This window comes from Trachurus japonicus, chromosome 21 (genome assembly GCF_045865225.1).
Source record: "Trachurus japonicus isolate A0001 chromosome 21, Traja_1.0".
Lineage (NCBI taxonomy): Eukaryota > Metazoa > Chordata > Actinopteri > Carangiformes > Carangidae > Trachurus > Trachurus japonicus.
The window spans coordinates 21,978,702-21,996,871 of record NC_140927.1 but is presented as its reverse complement, the minus strand read 5'-3'; the positions used below and the strand labels follow the sequence as shown (position 1 = coordinate 21,996,871).

The 18,170-nt window shown below is 42.8% G+C and overlaps 1 protein-coding gene across 2 annotated transcripts in view; it reads left to right on the top strand.

Moving 5' to 3' along the window:
* The window catches only part of dachd (dachshund d), a 93,872-nt gene that overhangs the window by 49,559 nt on the left and 26,143 nt on the right, over positions 1-18,170 (top strand). For both annotated transcript variants that reach the window (XM_085764278.1, XM_085764277.1), the window contains exon 3: positions 6,254-6,406. In XM_085764278.1, the coding sequence (XP_085620404.1) occupies positions 6,254-6,406 (153 nt within the window). The remainder of the gene's footprint in view (positions 1-6,253; positions 6,407-18,170) is intronic.

The window sequence follows — 18,170 nt, the reverse complement described above, 5'->3', positions numbered from 1 at the left end:
CCTAACTTACCCCTGGGCCAAGTCTTATTGCAACTAATGCTTTTGTTCTATTTGTGGCTGGCTTCATTGTGACTGCTTTGATGTTGGTGGCTGTAAGAGCTCTGATTTGCATATTTTGCTCTCCTTTTTGATATGTGTTTAATGATATTGTACTGTCAAAAAGGAGCTCTTTGAATGCTCACTCGGCATACACTACACATTGTATTTAACCAACTGTTAACTGTGGTTCTTTTTGCAAAGAGAGGAATCACCACAGCTGCTTTTCCATTGTGATGTTTAGTGTATAGCAATTTCAACAGACTAGTAATTATCTTTACTCATTGATTTTTGCGTCTTTGTAAAAAAAAAAAAAAACTGTTTCTCTTCTACTTCGTCTTCAGAAAAGCAGCGTGTGTGAGGTGTTTGAAATTCAATCTTACACACACACACTGGGCCATCCTTGTGATTCAGCACAATGGAGGCTCACAGGCTAGTGCTTTGAACTCTGGGAATAGGGTGAGGTCACTGGCTATCTGCGCTGTAGTATAGAAGGCGAACTTAAAGGCCGAAGTGAACACAGAGGAGGACAAACTTGAGAAAGACCCGTGTTATTTAGTGGAACATAAAGCAACAGAAAAGCCTTTTGATATCATCCCCTTTAAGCCCAGCGGGACTCTATGATCTTGACATTTAGTCAGGGTATTCAGGGGGCAGAGATAAAGTAATTGAGGTTTTTTGGTCTTCTCATAACTGCCTTAAGCCTCCTAACTGTGGCGAGACAGAACTTTTCCATCAATTTCGGTGTTATAATTAAACCATTTATTGTTTTGATGATGGTATTAAGCATTAAACGTCAAGGAAGTTACAGATTCTGACAGATTAATAACGAAGTATAATTGACCACACAGAAGTTAGCATCTAAGCAGGCAACTAATTGATCTCCTTGTCATGTCCAAATGTACTGATTGATGATAAAAAAGCAACATTGAGAATCTGTCTTAAATACTTACACTATCATGTCATGTCAGATTAGCTCATTTTTCAGATGAGTTGCCGCCTCGACTCACAGACGGAATATGGGCTGACGGGCTTCACCAAGACGCCAAAATGAAAAAAAAAAAAAAAAAAAAGTCATTGCACAGTTTAATTTGGGCTGCGGAGAAAGAGTGAAACGCTCCATGAAATGTTTTGTTCACAGTAGAATGTCAATTCTCTCCCGGTGTTGCACGTGTAAATAAGCGACGCCGGTGCTTCTCCCCCAGCCCCTTATCACTCTGTAGTGGTTGACTCAAACTCAAATTTGGCAAATAAAAGTAAAAAAAAAAAAAGAAAGAAAGAAAAATCAATTATCTAATCTTCTGGCCTTGTAAGGGAGAATGAGCTGACAGAACCAATGCATCATTTTTCACTTTACACTGTTTTAAGGAATTTTGTTTGCAGTGATTTCATCAGCCGAGCCGCGATCAGCAAATGTTTTTTTTTAGTTATTAGACATGGAGATTAGACATAGGCTGAAATCACATCAGATTAAAATCAATGACCGCATTCAGCACGGTGGATGGACGTCTTCTTCACACTCTGAACAGGACCAGAGAAGCCTATGTGAAACACATTGTTAACATATGTATCTTTGCCCTTGACACCGGTTCCATTTAGAAAAGGACATCTTAATATGCTTAGGTTTCCATTTAAGGAAATACCCTCATATGTGTGTGAAAGACACATGTGTGTGGCTCTTGAATGCGTGCATGCTAGCGTTCATGCCCGAGGGGGGCGGGCAGGCGGGGGGGTTGGTGTGGTGGTGGTGGTGGTGTTGGAGGGAGGGGGGCGGGCGGGGGGTTGCTCTGGAGCCTTTCCAGTTGCTGATGCATTACAGGCAGATTGGCCCTCAAATCGGATTATTTGCTGTGGACTGACACCACACTGAGATGACATCTCCTTTAAAGTGGAGAGGGCCTCCACTCACACTCTGGCCACTACTTAAGCAGCAGCTTCAATATAATTCATTTATGTCCTGGATATGGCTTCAACCTTTTGAATAACGCAAGAGTACTGCATTTACCATTAGAGAAATGAATGTCACCTACATCTTACCCGGGGTGCATCCTCTACTTTACCGATAAAAACAATATTTTCTAATGCTAGACACCTCACAAGCCTTACTGTACCAAGTGTGTGTGCGTGTGTGAGAGATACCAGCGCCGGTTACTGAGAGCCGTTTCTTCTTACAAGTAGAGTAGGTGGAGACATATTGTAATATTTATGTTCTTTTGATGTACAATTAGCACGTCAGCTTCTAGAGTGGATCATCTAATCTGGTGCCACTTCAAGCTGCTTTAAAATAGATCCAGTATGCACCAGGTAATTTAGTGTCAGTTCTTTGTGCCTCTACCCCTCCTCTATCAGTTCGCTGCTTGTCAGAAGGTTAGCGCGCTTTGTAATTGATACTAAATTTGTCATGATGTGGATAGCACAGTTCAAGTGGTGCAGCGTACCTAAGAGTCGCGTCGTTCCCAACCCCAGTTTGTCATTGCTGCGCTGCCACCAGTCCATGCATTAAATTAGGCGACCATGCTCATTGACATGGAGTGTCTCTTCTCTACTTATCCCGCTCGCCTGATAAATAAAGTGTGTTTTCATTCGTTGCCCATGGTGCAGTCCCAAACAGAGACATGAACAGAAACACAACAGATAAGCTCTGGTTATTTTTTTCCTTCCTTTATCACGGCTAGAGAAAGTCATAAAAGTCAGTCTTTTGTGTACTGATGTGAAGTTAATCTGATTTTAATTTAATTATACGAGTTAGTTGCGGAGGGCACAGGCATTGGGGTGTTTGTTGTAAGAATGTTCTGACACTGGCGCAGGTATGGGGCAGCTAGCATGTTAATTAATGATGAAGATCCTGACAATATGCAGAGGCATGACAGCGTTAAGCCAGTCGGCTGCTGCTTCCTTTGCATATTAATAGATCCTTCATTATTATTTAATATGACAGCTGCTCCAAGGGCTACCATCAGACCTTGTCTCTGTTATTTGCTGTTTTGTGCTCCCCATGTGACAGTGCCATGCTATTCTCTATTTGTTGAAATGTTCCCTTTTTCTGTTCACTGACTGGTGCGGCTCTCTACATGCGGCCGTGATGGGCTGTTTGTTTTGTGCTCAGGAGGATTCTGACCGTGTGTCTATAAGAGAGAAAGTGTCTGAATCTAAAGGTGACTTTGAAAGAATATATGAGGCTGGATTGTTTTGTTTGCATAGTAATGAATGCAGATTAGCGCTGAGTGGGATTGGTCTTGTTGACGTTTAGACTTCTAGTGGCTTAATAGACTTGTTGCTGGGCGCCTGCATCTCCCGGGCTACCTCCTAACAGCCACTGTATCGGGGTGTGTGTTATGTGGATATGACAATTGATCCGTTGAAATGAAACAATTATCAGAACAAAGATTTCGATTCATGTGGTTTGTCACTTAGTCAAACACAAGGGGTGGAGGTTGCAGGAGAATGATGATGAAAAATGGAAAAGTGATAATTTTACCATCATACAGATCTGTTTCTTATCTTTTATTTACTCATTAAACATTAGATCCAAATCTGTTGCCTTCTTCTGCAGGGAGGCATTTACTTTTTTATTTGCCTTTCTTTCTTTTCTCTTTCTTTTTTTTTTTTTTTTACAGTTTACAGTCCAGTTTGTAAAGGAAAAAGAAACAAATGAGGGGCTGCAGTGCAATAAACCCCGATGTTCTCACAGCCAAAGTTAGAGAGCATCATAGAGCACCACTGCGGCACTCCTTTGAGCGGCACCTGATTTGTGGGGGGAATTTATCACACAAACAGCCCAGAGGTGATTTCAATATTTACTCGGCAGTCTGTTCTGCATACGTCTCATTTGGAAAACAGTTGACTCTTGCCCATTATACACAAATGAAGGCTGACCTTCAGACTGGGCAGAGGCCACATTCATTATGTGGAAAAGTATCACCTTCTTATGAAGCAATGCCCACTCCCCCCACTCCCCCTACTCCTGCTCTTGCCTATGCATATGGAACAGCAGCCAGGGCCCATTGCAAACGAGAGGGCCCTCGTTGACATGATGTATACTGTACGTCAATATGGTACTGATGTATTTTAAGATGCAAACAAGGCTTTAAATTATATGCACCTCCATGTCAGTGGCTCAGAGTGACTCTCGCCATCTGCCTATCAGCTGGGGGATGAGTGCAGAGAGAGAGGGTGCCCGGGCTGGGCTGGTTTGTTCTTGTGTATGTGTTTGTCAGTGTGCGCCCATGCCTCAGTGTGGTGTGCGCATGCTTGTGTGTATCTATTAAAGCCACATGTTTGATTTCTACCTCTCCTTGTACTTGTGTCTCCCCTCAACTGAATGGCTAATAGCTTCTCTTGAGTCCCATCATGAAGACGTGACAGCTTAGTGATGATAAACGCAGACGTTGCCTTGTTCTGCATCAAACGTAAGGCAAACCTGCATATCAAGTGTAAGCAGCCTGTGTAAAAAAAAAGGGCAGGTGATATACTGTATTGTGGATATGAGTGATTCCACTAATAGGTACACATCTTTTTCCTGCCATGCGGCTGTGATTTTTTTGTTGCTAGGGTTGGCAAGAAGAGTCGTGGGACTCTCCAGAGACACGCCAGGCCTAGAGGAGCTTTACCACTATCTGTCCCTGCTGTTTGAGACCAGCCTCATGAATAAAGATTTCAGTCACGTTCGATACACCAGAACCCTGGAAGTACCACAATGACAAACCAGTGCTTTATGATCTCTGCAGTGTGCTAAGCATATGTATGTCTATAATCTCAGACTTACTATATCAATCATATAAAGTCCGTTTTGATCGAGGTGGACGAGCATGTAAAATATCGCTGCTACAGTATATATTCAGAGGTGGCGGTGGAGATGTGAATGATCATTTAAAATGTGGTGTCAATAGTCATTTAGGCTGCTCAAGAAAACAGCAGCGTTGAGCCTCAGAAGAATCCATTCAAATTCTCAAAAAATATCTGACATGTTGTCAGACATTGATAGAAAATGAGAAAGCAATATCCATATTAGAGAATGTATTATTATTTTTGCATTGTATAAAGCAGCGCAACACAAACACTTGTGTGGGTTGATGACAGTCACAGGCAAAGACAAGACAAGATTTCTTTGATTTTATGGGCAGTTAAGGGCTAAATAATGTTGTGCAAACAAACATAAATAAAACAAAATATGTCACAAACAATGCTTAATTTTCTCAGATTTTCTAATTCATGAATTTATTTTTTATGCCCAGTCTACCGTATGTACCACACTTTACAAAAGTTTGCAGCTCCTGTTGCAAGTCGCCTCATTATTTTTCCCATTTCAAAAGTCCTTTATATGTGTTGTGAGAATGTAAAGGGAAGGTTTTGAATTGAATACATTGCCTCCTTTTTCTCTTTTTCTTTAACAGATCATGTCCCTCAGTTAATTTTCATACATGGCCCTCTTAAGTGCTGAATAAACTCAAAGCCATTTTCAAGTATTAAAGAATAAAATACTTGAACCCATGGTACACTGTTTATAGTTTTCCATTCTGCGTGATTACTGGCCTTGACTCTGAGAAGAGCCCTCTTATTATGAAGCACTACAGTATATAGCTGTGAAGAATTTGAATACCAATGTCGGGGCATTATTCTGGGTGATTTGGATCTGATGAATACATTACAAATAGCCTCACTAAGAGGTCTTTTAAGACGCAGTCCTCGCTCCATGCTCGTTCACATGCTGCACCTGTCTCACTTCCTGTTTCACTTTCTCTCCGGCGTGTCACACCGTATCACCGTGCCTCCATTATATGTACACAAACGTTGTGCGTTATGAGTAGTACACACAAAATGCTTACATCATGCACTATTATCTTGACTGCATCTATTCCCATCAAGGTAGAAATACATCAATAAAGTGGGGAGGAATGCCAGGGTTGGTGAAACATTCATAAAAATCATATGCTGCCACACACACAGGGATCCATCCCATCATCATGATAACCTGCTGTGAAGATATCCCCTGTCAGAAGATGAAAAACCAAGCCTTGATCTCATAGGCGCTTATTCCGCATAGTGTATAAAATTATTCATTGTTTTATTGTTTCAAAATTCCTCCTTCGTTGTTTTTTTTTTTGTTTTTTTCTGCGAGGGCAGGTTTTTTGAAAAGGTTTTGCAGGTGCAGTGGCTCAGCCCCAGCAGACATGTAGCGGTCTGTAAGAGCTCTGTCTCCTCTGCCTGCTCTCTCCAGGCCTGACAGCAGCGGCGGCAGCAGCTGCCAACGCAGCCATCGCAGAGGCCATGAAGGTCAAGAAGATCAAGCTGGAGGCGATGAGCAGCTACCACGGCAACGCAAACCACCATGGGGCCGACGGAGAGAATGGAGACCTCAGCTCCAGCGTCGGTGAGGATGCCCTTCACACACACACACACACACAGTGTCACAAACATAAACATACCCGTACTCTCACAACGCTTGCTGCAAACTGTTATTTGTGGCTGTGCAGACAAAGACTTACATACTTGAAACAATGAGAGACCTCACACCTCTTCCATCCTTTTAATAAAAGATACAGAAAAATGTTAAAAAATTAACTATAATTTGAATCTCGCTATGCATCTGCAACAAAATAATAATAATAATATAATACTGAATGCTGATTGGGACTAATGAAGATTTGATGATTTACTGTCATGATTTTAAAAAAAGAAAACACCCAAATCTTTATTTAAATTACTTTGTAGAAGAATTAATTTCAACTGTCTCATCACTCAGTAATGACCATTTAAAACTACAAAGTTTCATCTGCCCCGCCTATGGGCAGAGCACCATCAAGTTAAAGCTAGCAGTGAGTACTGTATGCGCACCCATCAACTCAATTTTTTTCTTTCTTCTCTTTTTGTATCCTGGCTCATATCTGCATCAAAATTCACAAAAGATTGAAAATGGTGCAGATTTATGAAGAAATCTATAAACCTTTCTTAAATCGAAGGATTTGTAGAATTTCCATTGATTCAGATGTAGGACCACTGAGTTATGACTGAGTCTTTCATGTTTCTGTATCTTGACCCAGAGGTAGAACAACATCACATGCTGCAGGTTTACTGAGGATGAATGTGTGCAGCTTTCACCTCTTTTTTTTGCCAGAGGAGCTGCTCCTATACACACAGCTAGTCTGAAATCTCTTCTATGCTGCTTTTTGGTTAATATCACTTTTATTCATTTTGGGTACAGTGTGAATGTTAACTCTGTTCAGGTAAGTCGTGTTGTACTTTGAAGTGTTACACTTTTGTGTTAAAGGATAGGAAAAAAAAACATTCTTAATAGCTAAGTGAAACTGTGAACTGTTTCCCAAAGCTATCAGCTTTTAACAAGGTCTAATTGAATTGCTGTGAGAGCACTGTTTTTTTTCCACTATGTGCCATTTCAATTAATTATTAGCCCTAAAATGCAGAAGGATTTTCGTAATATCACACAGAACCACTTAGTGTATTAAAGAGAAAGATAATGTATGTTAGTGCGGATTCATGAGCCCATTCCAAATTATAGACCAAATGTAATCCCTGTAGCTTTGGTTGCTAAATGGAGGTTTTGATTCATTTACAGTAATAAATGGCTCGACTCCTGAATACATTTCAACAGTAATACTTGACACCACGGAGCTTATGGCGTGCGGGATGAAAACAGGATGTGTTTCTAAGCAGATTTAACAATGCAAAATGCATAAAGTGTGAGGTCATCACTCTGAGAGAATGGAGTGTGTAAAAAAGAGAATACGAGCATACGAGGTCACGGAAATAAAGATAAATGTGAGTACCAACTGCAAGGCTATGGCAATGGAGCTAATAAGAAACTGTTTTATCTTTTTACAATTTAAATTGTAACCTTGAGCCCACAGCCAGCCACACAGGCTCCCGCTAGAATCATAATTCTGGCAAGGGGTAGCAGCTCTAGGTGTGGGTGCATGGGCCACAGCATTAGCTCTCTGAGTGAAATATATGGCAGTGACGCCTCTCGGCCCCATCCACAATCAATTGGATTCTTTTCCTTTAATATTTACTCGCAGCGATGAGATGCTCGTCTGCATGGTGATGAACAGTCTGCCACTGGCGTTTGAAGGTGACCTGTCAGTGAGTATGGACAAATCTCTCGCTCGCAGAAATGTAGAAAATAAATCATTAGGGGCAGGCAGTCAGACAGGGGCCTCTCTCTCTCCCTCACTCTCCTCGGATTTAAATCAGCTCAGATTTATGATTTGAATTAATGCTTCGTTTGGTCAAAGGAATGGTTGCAGAGACAAATGATGTTTGGTACTGAAACCATCCTAATATTGATTACTGGGTGTCGCAGCAATCTCTTGTTTATATCAAGCACTCTCCTGTGACAGGGTGGCCACCAGGAGTCATCCTGATAATACGCTGGAGAAATATGGCCTTCTCTGCACTGCAGGGCTATGAAACACAGCGAGCAGTATGCCGTCTTCTTCATCTAGCCCCAGGCTTCCGCTCGTGTGTTTATTTTAAATGGAAGCATTTTGTAATTTTGAAAAAAAGGATACGAACTGACTTAAAACAAAGCATGATTACGGGGTTACTTAACATTCCTAACGTGTGTCACTCTTGTATGTTTTCATGAACTATTTTGGACTGTGAATGCCTAATATGTCCAGCTCTCAAGCCTATTATCCAATCGCAATCTAAACTTATAAATCACTTGACTGATATAGTGCGGAGTGGGCAGAGGGAGGACTGTATTTGGCTGTTGCTTTGTTGGGACTGGACTGGTTGTGCTTCACAGCACCGACTGGGGTATGACTTCATGCTGTTTTCTGACTGACTCAGACCACAGCTGCTCTCAGGAAATGGACTGTAGTTTTTATAATCATCCAGCTTAAACTAAGACTCGCACAAGCGGACGTGTTTACTTACTACAAATGATGTTACCAACCATGATAGTGAATTGATATGATAATGAGCGTGCCTCTCATAATACCACTAAGGACACGGATCCATTTAATCAGAAAGAGCTACTACATAAACCCGTTGAAAAAACAAAAAAACAACACCCTTCTCAGGTTAAAATACAGGTGCCTCATCTCAGTGTTTGTCAGAAGCATATCTTGTATTGTGAAGTACTTAAAGCAAAGCACCGCAGAGACAGCCAGTGAAGGACACTCTGTTCTGTTTGTAGAGTTGGATTGCCCGTCGCTGTCTTTGTGTTGATGTAAACTGAACAGGCTAATGTTTCTGCCTCGCATTAAATATTCATCACAATTAGACCTTCCTGTTTGCATCAATGTTATTAATTATAAGGGGAAAAAACAGCCAGTTCAACTCTCAGCCAAAATAACCAAACATCCTGAGTGAGAGGAGAGAGAGGAAACAGGTATTTTTTTTTGCAGAGTAGATGAGAGAGACAGATGAAACAGATGAAACGTGGACATATGGTGACATAAAAATGTATAGAGACAGAATGAGAGGTGTGTGGGCGTCTGTCTTTGATTTTTTTTTTCCTCCTTTCTTTTTTTCTTACGCTCCTTAGTTGGGCAGACAGGGCCCTCTCAAAGCACAATGTGGATTGTTCCTGCGCCTCTCAGGAAATGCCACAATTACAGATCACAAACCAAGCAAAACACGTGTGGCGCGGGGCCTTGAGGGGGATAAACAGCCCGCCATTCCCTCCCAGTGCACTGACCCCAGCCACAACCTTCATTACTGGGAGAGAAAATATTGTCAGCTGCCCACTAACAAACACCTGCCAATTTCAAGAGAAAGGAATTGCTTTTTTCAGCTGCAGAAGGAAAATAAAGTGTTTCAGAGACCCTTTAGAAAAAGAGTGGGAAGAAAGGATAAGACAACATTCACCCCCCTGTCCCTCTTTTCTCCGTCTGGTTTCTGCTCTGTCTCACTTACTTCCCCGTGTTTCACCCTCTGTCTCTCTTTGGCCACTGGGTGCTGCCCTGCCACTCATCTGACTCCTCACCACACAACTCTAATGGAGCTGAAATCTTGTTTGTAATTAGATATGGGAATTCCATTGTCATCAGCCAGATGATGCCACGACATGCCAACCCAACAACTCGCCAACAGACGGCACCGCAGGAAGAGAAAGCGCACACACATCGTACACTAACAATCGGACATTTTTTAAAAATCTGCCCTAATAACTACAGTAAGCTGCGTGATGAGTTACATTCTGCAGCGTTAACTTGGAAAAAACCTGAAAGCCCTTTGTCTCACATGTGTGGCTGTAGTCCAGGCTGTCTGCGCCCTACGGGGAGCGGGGGAGCCACATGCGAGGCTGAGACTGGACGGGTGGTGACAGGTACCTGGAGTGTTGCCTGACTGAGAGTTGAGAGGAAGAGGTTCTGGGTGAGATGATGAGGAAGCATCATTCTCTCTTCCCAGGGTCATCAGGCTAATTTCTGCGAGCCCCACCCTCATGCTTGCATGTTTGCATGCGTGCGCGCGTGCGTTCGGCGTGTGTGTATGCGTGCGTGCTCGCGCGAGAGAGAATGAGGGGGCCTTGGCCCCTGAGAGCGCTCTGTGAGGAGACCACAGCTGTACACTCCCAGCAGCTAATTGGTCCTTATCTAGCTGTCCCATTCATCTTCATTTTTTACCAATTACTGAGCATTATCTGTGTTCTCAGTTGGGTATGGGACTTAATCCTTTTTGGTTAAGCTGGTGCTACAGCTTGCAAATTTCAAATGGAGGAAGGGGAGAGGGAGGGGGGAGAGAAAAAGAGGGAAAGGTGGAGGGGAAGGGAAAGGGGGGGGGGGGGGGGGGGGGCAAAAGTCACAGCAAAAACAAACTGAAACTTCCCATCATCCCTCTCTGACAGGAAACAATCAATGAACAATGACATCACACAAAGGAGAGAGGAAAAAATGGAAGAGATCAATTATTGGCGTTATAATTCAAGTCCTTGTTTGCAAACGTTGCAGCCTCATTGATTAGGCCAGTCTTGTTGCACTCACCATTATTGACTTGTTAAAACCATATTTTCTCATGTTGTGCTCTAGCACAACTTAGTCAATACCAAAATATTAATAATTACTATAAAAATTATTAATGGGATTTAATTTTATTAAATCCACCTCGGGGCACCAGACAGCCATTTCAATCAATACATACATTGGCATGGTTGAAGTACTCTATGCTTATTCAAGGTGCAAGGTAATCCTCCGTTTTGCCGGTCCTGTTGCGGTTTGTCAAGTCCAGTGATTGTGTCTTTGTCTTGCTTTGTTTTGTGGCTCCGTAGCTCAACTAGCAGAGCTTGCGTCGTGTTAGCTGGTTCCTTTTCTTTAATCCGTTGGTAGGCACTTGCGGCGCTACCAGTGGAGGTATCATTGGAGAGCTGTAGCAGTAGCTCCAGGTGAGGAGCTGAGGGGAGCGGCAGAAGAGCGGGGAAGAGAAGAGGGCGAAGAGAGAGAGAAGAGAAGGGCAGCAGTCTTGTTCACCATTTTGACTGGGCTGAGTCCCAACACTCATCATCAGTGGTTTTGCGTTCGCGGTCACACACACACACGCACACACACACACACATAACAACGCTTTAAGGGGCCACATTAATTATTCAAGATGTATTCATTTTAAAGCACAGCGAGCCCAAATCATCTTGTTTACTCTACAAACAATACATGTATAGTACATTGCCCATCCAGAAGGTACATCAAGACGCCGCAATCTGGGACAGTTAGCCTTAATTTTCTGAGATCAATGCATAACTAGGCTCCTCTCTATATGGGGTCCGCGCTTGGCCATGCTGCAGAGCTGAGTGGAGTCAGCCTGGAGACCATGCACTAATTACTGGAGTGTTTACTGCTCTGCTGGATAGCATTTGTACCATTTTGGATCATATCCGTGAGTAAATGTGCTTTGCGCTAGACCGATAAATAAGACATTAAGATGACAGTGTGTATGAATGAGATTGCGGTGGGAAAAAAAATGATAGTCGTCAATTATAGAACAAATGCACGTCTAAAACGGGTAAAAAATTTACAGCCGTGCATACATGTACAATACACTAACAGAACATAGAGGCATGCATGTCAGAGAGACAGTCATGCACACAAAAGCAGGACACATATAGAGACACTGCTTCTGTACTTTGATAGGGATCTGTTTGGTCACACTCTCTGCGCCAGCTGTCAGCCCAGCTCCACTGCGGCGATTTAATTAGTCTGTTTATGTCCTTTCTAATAATAAAGCTCTCTGGGTGGAAGGACACATCCAACTAGCTAGCTGTGCTCTCTCCAACCTGCTAGCTGCTCTAGTGCTGGTGGCCCAGCGCAGCTAAATGTGGGCCATGATGGAGGATGGTGGCTACTTCCTGCTCCTCTAGACAGAACATTGGCCCTCAGGCTCAGATCTAGTATCACCCCCTACTCAATCCTAACCTTAACCATTAGGGGATAAAGCACATACTGACCTGATATGAGTGTCTAGGGGCAACTTCATCCATCTTCCTCTCTAGCTCTCTTGTGGGAGCCTTTGTCAGTCGAAGCTCTTGAGAGAGACTAGATTGTAGCCATAGGCTGAATAGAATTCATTTCGCGAACATACAACACCTCTTTCACTGTAACACATTATTGTCTTGCGTGATTTATGCCATTACAATGTGGCTTGTTTTGATTTTCCCTTTTCCTGAGGTATCACGGCTGAACTGGACAAAATAGGGTCCATTTGAGCTGCCAGTGTTGGGGATTGGGGAGGGTGGGGGGTAACTGAGTCAGACACACTGAGCTAGACAGAGAGTAGCAGAGCAGACAGACAGCCTTCCAGCCTGAGTGAAGAGCTTGATGGGTCTCTGTCTCTCTCTTGGGCTTTAGCCCTCACCATCTCTCTATTAGTCTGCCAGGCTCATGGGAACCAGGTGACAGATAAGTGAAGAACGACACACACATTTTAATAGACATTTCAAAAGATAAACCTGATAATGATTTCTCTTTTTAATGAAGTCTAATGTCCTCGTTCTAATTCCAGTTGCGTCGGCTGTTAAGCATCAGCGTAACACTTGAATATGCATGATTGGGAAATTGTGAGGCACACTGATGTAGCTACAAAATACACGAACGCAGACAACTGCAGAAATAGATTACAATAACTGGGGGAATTGATTAAACATTATTTCCGTAATGATCCATATCAAGTTCTATCATCTTTGAGTGGCAGCGGAGTTGCGGCGTTACAGAGAGGAGGAGACGCGAGGAGGGAGAGACAACACGCTGCACAAACCTCATGTCACGGAAATATTTGTTTGATTGTCTCTTGCGGTTAGTTCACAATAGCAGGAGCAGAGCTATAAAAAACAACTGACCAGTCGAGTTGTCATCCCTCATCAACATTAGGCCTCATTCTTCATTAATTGGATAGATTAATTTGGAGCGCTTTGATGTGGGGGTGATGCATGCGTTCGGCTGTCCCCTCCTCACTATTCTCTGTCAGGTTGAATTTAGCCAGGGAAGGGGCTGACCTTTGAAAGTGAAGAGACAACACAATTTGAAAAGACAATGTCACTTGGTGTAAATGTGATACGTGTAATAAATGACATTCAACCTTTCAGTGATGATGAGCTTTCGCAGGTTGGAGTAATGTGAAATATACACAGCGTGTAATTGCATAGATTGTGGAGCAGTTTTCACACACACATACACACACACAACTACAATGTTGCAGCATTAAAGCCTGGATATCATGTGCTCTCATTTCACTATGATTACCATCTAAGAGGACACATTAGCATAGAGTAATAATATTACAGTGTACACAATAACAGTAATGGCGATACGGCGACGACAACAAGAAAATGACGATCTCTTTTACTGTGATTATTGCGTAAAAATGCTCCAATGCTTCACTGTGCGGCAATCAGTGGCAGAATCAAAGAGCGTTTCGTGGTGATAGAAATAGTTGGTTCTGTTCCACAAAAACACTCTCTCGGTTGCCCGAAACGGAAGGTGTTTCTTCTCAATTATGATATGGGAACCTTCATCCAAATAGAGCTATCAGCCATACTGAGCCCAGACATCTTCGCCATCACACAGCCGCTCCTCTGGGACCAAGATAAAGAGGGAGAGAGCAAGCAAGTTCAAACAATGTTAAGGAATTTCACAATCTCAGCATGTCCTTCACAGTGTGAACAAACAGAGGAAGGCATTTCGGGATAAATTGTGTTTAGAATCCCGCACAAAGCATCACACCAACAAAATAATTGAAATAACCTCAACGCAGTGTTATGTTTTATTTGATCTGTGTACATAAATGTAATTAAATCCAAACTAACTGCATTTTCCTGGACTGATATAAAATTCACATTAGAGTCAGATACATCACACGGTTCACCTTGAACTCATTAGCACTGCAACTATAAACTATACACTGCATTACTGATTTTCTCTCACGAGGTGATTGTAATGGAGGAAGTGAGAGCACAGGAGGTAGTGATGCTAATTTTGTAATTAAAACGGATGATCTGATGACCACATGCAAACTGATCCCCCCCCACCACACCATACCATACCATACTACACCAACCCACCCACTCACCCCCCCGACACCAACTCCGCCCGCCATCCTTTCTTCCAACAAAGTGATATGACGACAGAGTGGGCCGTGATTGATAACGCTCGTCAATATATTTCATTTCAGGAGCCTTAGTCAAATGACAACTGGTTGTCATTGACTGAAAGCAATCTTTTTAAAAGGGGAGCCTTTGCTAAGTATCAGATGAAAATGATTCCTCTGTCTGCTTGGGTGTCACTGTCTGTAGGAGCTTTATTGATTGGGCTTGAATATATTGCACCCGCAGTAGTAACAGCTGCTAGTAATATCTCTCCTCTCCTTCTGCTCTCCTCTTCTGCTCACAGCACTCTCCCTGCCCCGGCTTATTGTCAGTGATCGGATGTTGCCGCTCTCGCGCCGATGTTGTGTATTTATCAAGAGTGATGTGTGACAAATGTAAAGTGAGCCTGGTTCTGACCCAAATTACAGAAGCCAGAATGCTGTTGGTTAATGTGTCCTGAAGGCCTGGCTGTACCGGCCACCCCCAGCCATATGCATGATTGCGTTAACTAAACCCCACCATTGTCTCCCTCGCTCTATACGCTCAGTGTTATCAAGCACAAGGATGTTGGCATTGGTTGGTAAAGGTCATTTACTGTAATGAGGTTTGCCACATGCAAGCATATGGCTTGATTATTGCCCTGTTCGTTAACATTTTCAGCAAAGAGACGAATAGACAGCTAAAACGGGGGGCCAGCGCGGGTGGGTGGGGGCGACAGCGGAGAGGGGGGGACGGCGAAACGTGTTTAGCATTTTCTCTTCAAAGATAGGAAGAAGTTTTTTCACAACAGATCTGTCACAGAGATGATTGATCTTTCAATTTCATAAGGAATGCGTGCCATTAGAGCTGAGGATTTAAATTATCCTATAAAAGTTGCCTGCCTTAGATTTTATACACTTAAAGGACAAACACCTCTGTCTGTCTCCTCCATAATTTCTACCACATGTTACACTCCAGTGGTTTGGGTAGGAAAGCAATTATGTTACCTCATCAAACCAGAAATGTTTTCTTATCATGGTTTCTCTTACATTATGTTACATTAGGCATCTTGGCAGCGAATCTCTGCCCACCTGAATCACTGGAAAGTCTATCTCTTTATCCTGACATACTAAACACATCTTGTCTGTTGATGAGAACGGGATTGAAATGTATCCAGTCATCATTGCTCTTGGAATGTAAAGCATATTGTTTGCATGTGTTTTTATGTCTGGCCGGCTCCATGTGTGTGTATGTGTCTGTGTGTGTGTACGCACCTATACACAATTATCTCCACTGCATCACAGTCTGAGTGTGTACCCATATGTTTTCATGTTTACCTCTCCTTGTTACGGCGAGATGTATTCTTTTTATGTGACTGTTCGCGCATGCATGCGTGTGTGTGTGTGTGTGTGTGTGTGTGCGCGCACACATGTGTCTTTGTGTGTGTGTGCATATACATGAGTTGTGCGGCAGGTATTTAACAAAGACAAGATGTTTGCTTTATTATCAACATTAACTGCGTAAACACAAAAGGCTTCAAAGTTTCATTCAATGACACTGAGGGGCTGTGGGTGGCTACATCAAAGCTCAATACCTTCCTCCCCCCCACCCCCCCCATTTTAATGAGAAACAGGACTCACCAGCCTTGACTGAACCTGCCATCTGTGTGTGTGTCTGTTTTTTCTTGTTTGTGTATGCGTGTGTGCGTATGTGTGTGTGTGTGCGAGTGAGAGCAGTTGTGTTTCTGTGTATATGTAAGCATGCACTTCTGCTGTATAAAGTGGCACCACCATGCCAGACAGCATATTTATAGAGCCCGTGTCTTATGTTTGATCTAATGGCTATAAGGCTCCCCCCAGCTCACATGCCAGGGCTTCTGATTTGGGAGATTAACAGTTATAGTAAAGATGAATAGCTGATTAGTGCTATGGAGAAACCTCTAAATGTCTTGCTGCATGACAGACACTTTTTCATGAGCCATTCATTTCCTTTTGGGACTGGTGTGCAAACCCTTGATATGACCACAACAAAGACTCCATGTGTGTTGCGCCACCGTCTCACCTTTGTTGGAGAAATACATACACGACATGGGGGCATTTTACAAGCGCAATTAGGAGGAAAACTCAGATTGTTGTGCAGCGGCAGACTGCGTACGCATTGTGCAGTGAGTCAGTCCATTTAGCTGCTTGACTGGAATGGTCCTGTTCAGTTTGACAGATCAGAGGAGGGGAAAAAAAAATATCTCGACACCATGAAAAACCAAAAGGCTTAGCACTGAGCAAATCAGCCTTTTGTCTTGTTCAATTCAAATCAAAGGATAACCAGGAATGTTTGTTTGACAACAGCATTTACAATGCATTGTTCTGAAGCCCAGAGCCTCCCAAACAAAGACAGATAGGCTTTAAACAAGTCATTTAATTAGCACCGGATCCACAGCTTTGGCTCCGCCAACCAATTATACATTCCTGAGGCATGTGCAGGTCCTATTTCACGGGAGCGAGAGGCAGATCCTCTCCAGCCCTGTCTCTTACAGTACATCTCTCCCCTTCCATTTAAGAGAAGGTAAATAGCCCAGACAGACAGCTTCATTAGCCAGCGTCTGAAGAGCGCGGGGCCGATTGTCGCTTAAATAGTGTGCTTTTACTGCAGGCCCAGCCGGCGACCTCCGATCAATTACAGCTGACATTATTGTTTGTCGGGAGCTTTTTTCCTGGACAGAGGGAGTAAAAAACGAGATCAGGCCTGAGCTTTGGCTGGAAATGTAATCTTCCCCCTCTCTTTGGTTCTTTCGCTCCACAAACAATAAATCATTCAGTTGAAGAGATAATAAAGTGCCAAGTAGGAGCTAGTTTAATTTTTGTCAGGGGAAATCTGTCCACAACAGAGTTAAGGGTAAGGGGTTGGCTGCTACCTTCGTACCGTTTTAAATGACAATGGCTTAGTTCCGCTTTTTTTTTTCTTTTTTTCTTATTTTCCTCTGTAGGGTTAGATGGCCGCAAAGGCTGAAGTCCTGTTTAGATGAAGATTAAGTGCAGCGCAAATCACCGTAGGTTATCATTTCTGTCATCAAAATGAATTACTGCTCTCTTTTTAATCATTTTAAAACATTCAACATTCAATCTTTTTTCGGCGTGATTCTTTTAAGTGTTGGACTTAGCGTCAGCCGTGCAGTTTGGTTCTGATGTAACAGCTTTTTAATCATGTTGTTACCAAGGGCTGTTTTAATTCATTCAATTCATCCTCCGCGATTCAGATCTTTGCTTATCCATGCGTGAACTCCCAAGCACTGCACAACATAATAGCTGAGCTGTTTATATTGGTATTAAGTGATTTGTAGTTTTAATGATGGTAAATAGGAGTTCACCTTTGCAGGTCCCTCAGGCTTCCTTCAGGTAAATTACTCCAAATGTATTGTTTATGCCCTTCAGGAGCTAGAGGAGGGGGGTGGGGGCTTGTGGGAATTCACCTCTCATCAGGTCTGAACTTCTGTATCAGAGATAAACAGAAACTGACAAATATCTTTCTGATGGTTTTCCCCACTGGAGTATCTACACAATATCCAAGTGATTAATGAGTCTGACTGATGTTTGTTGACTCTGTTTATTATTTTTAAAGAAATATA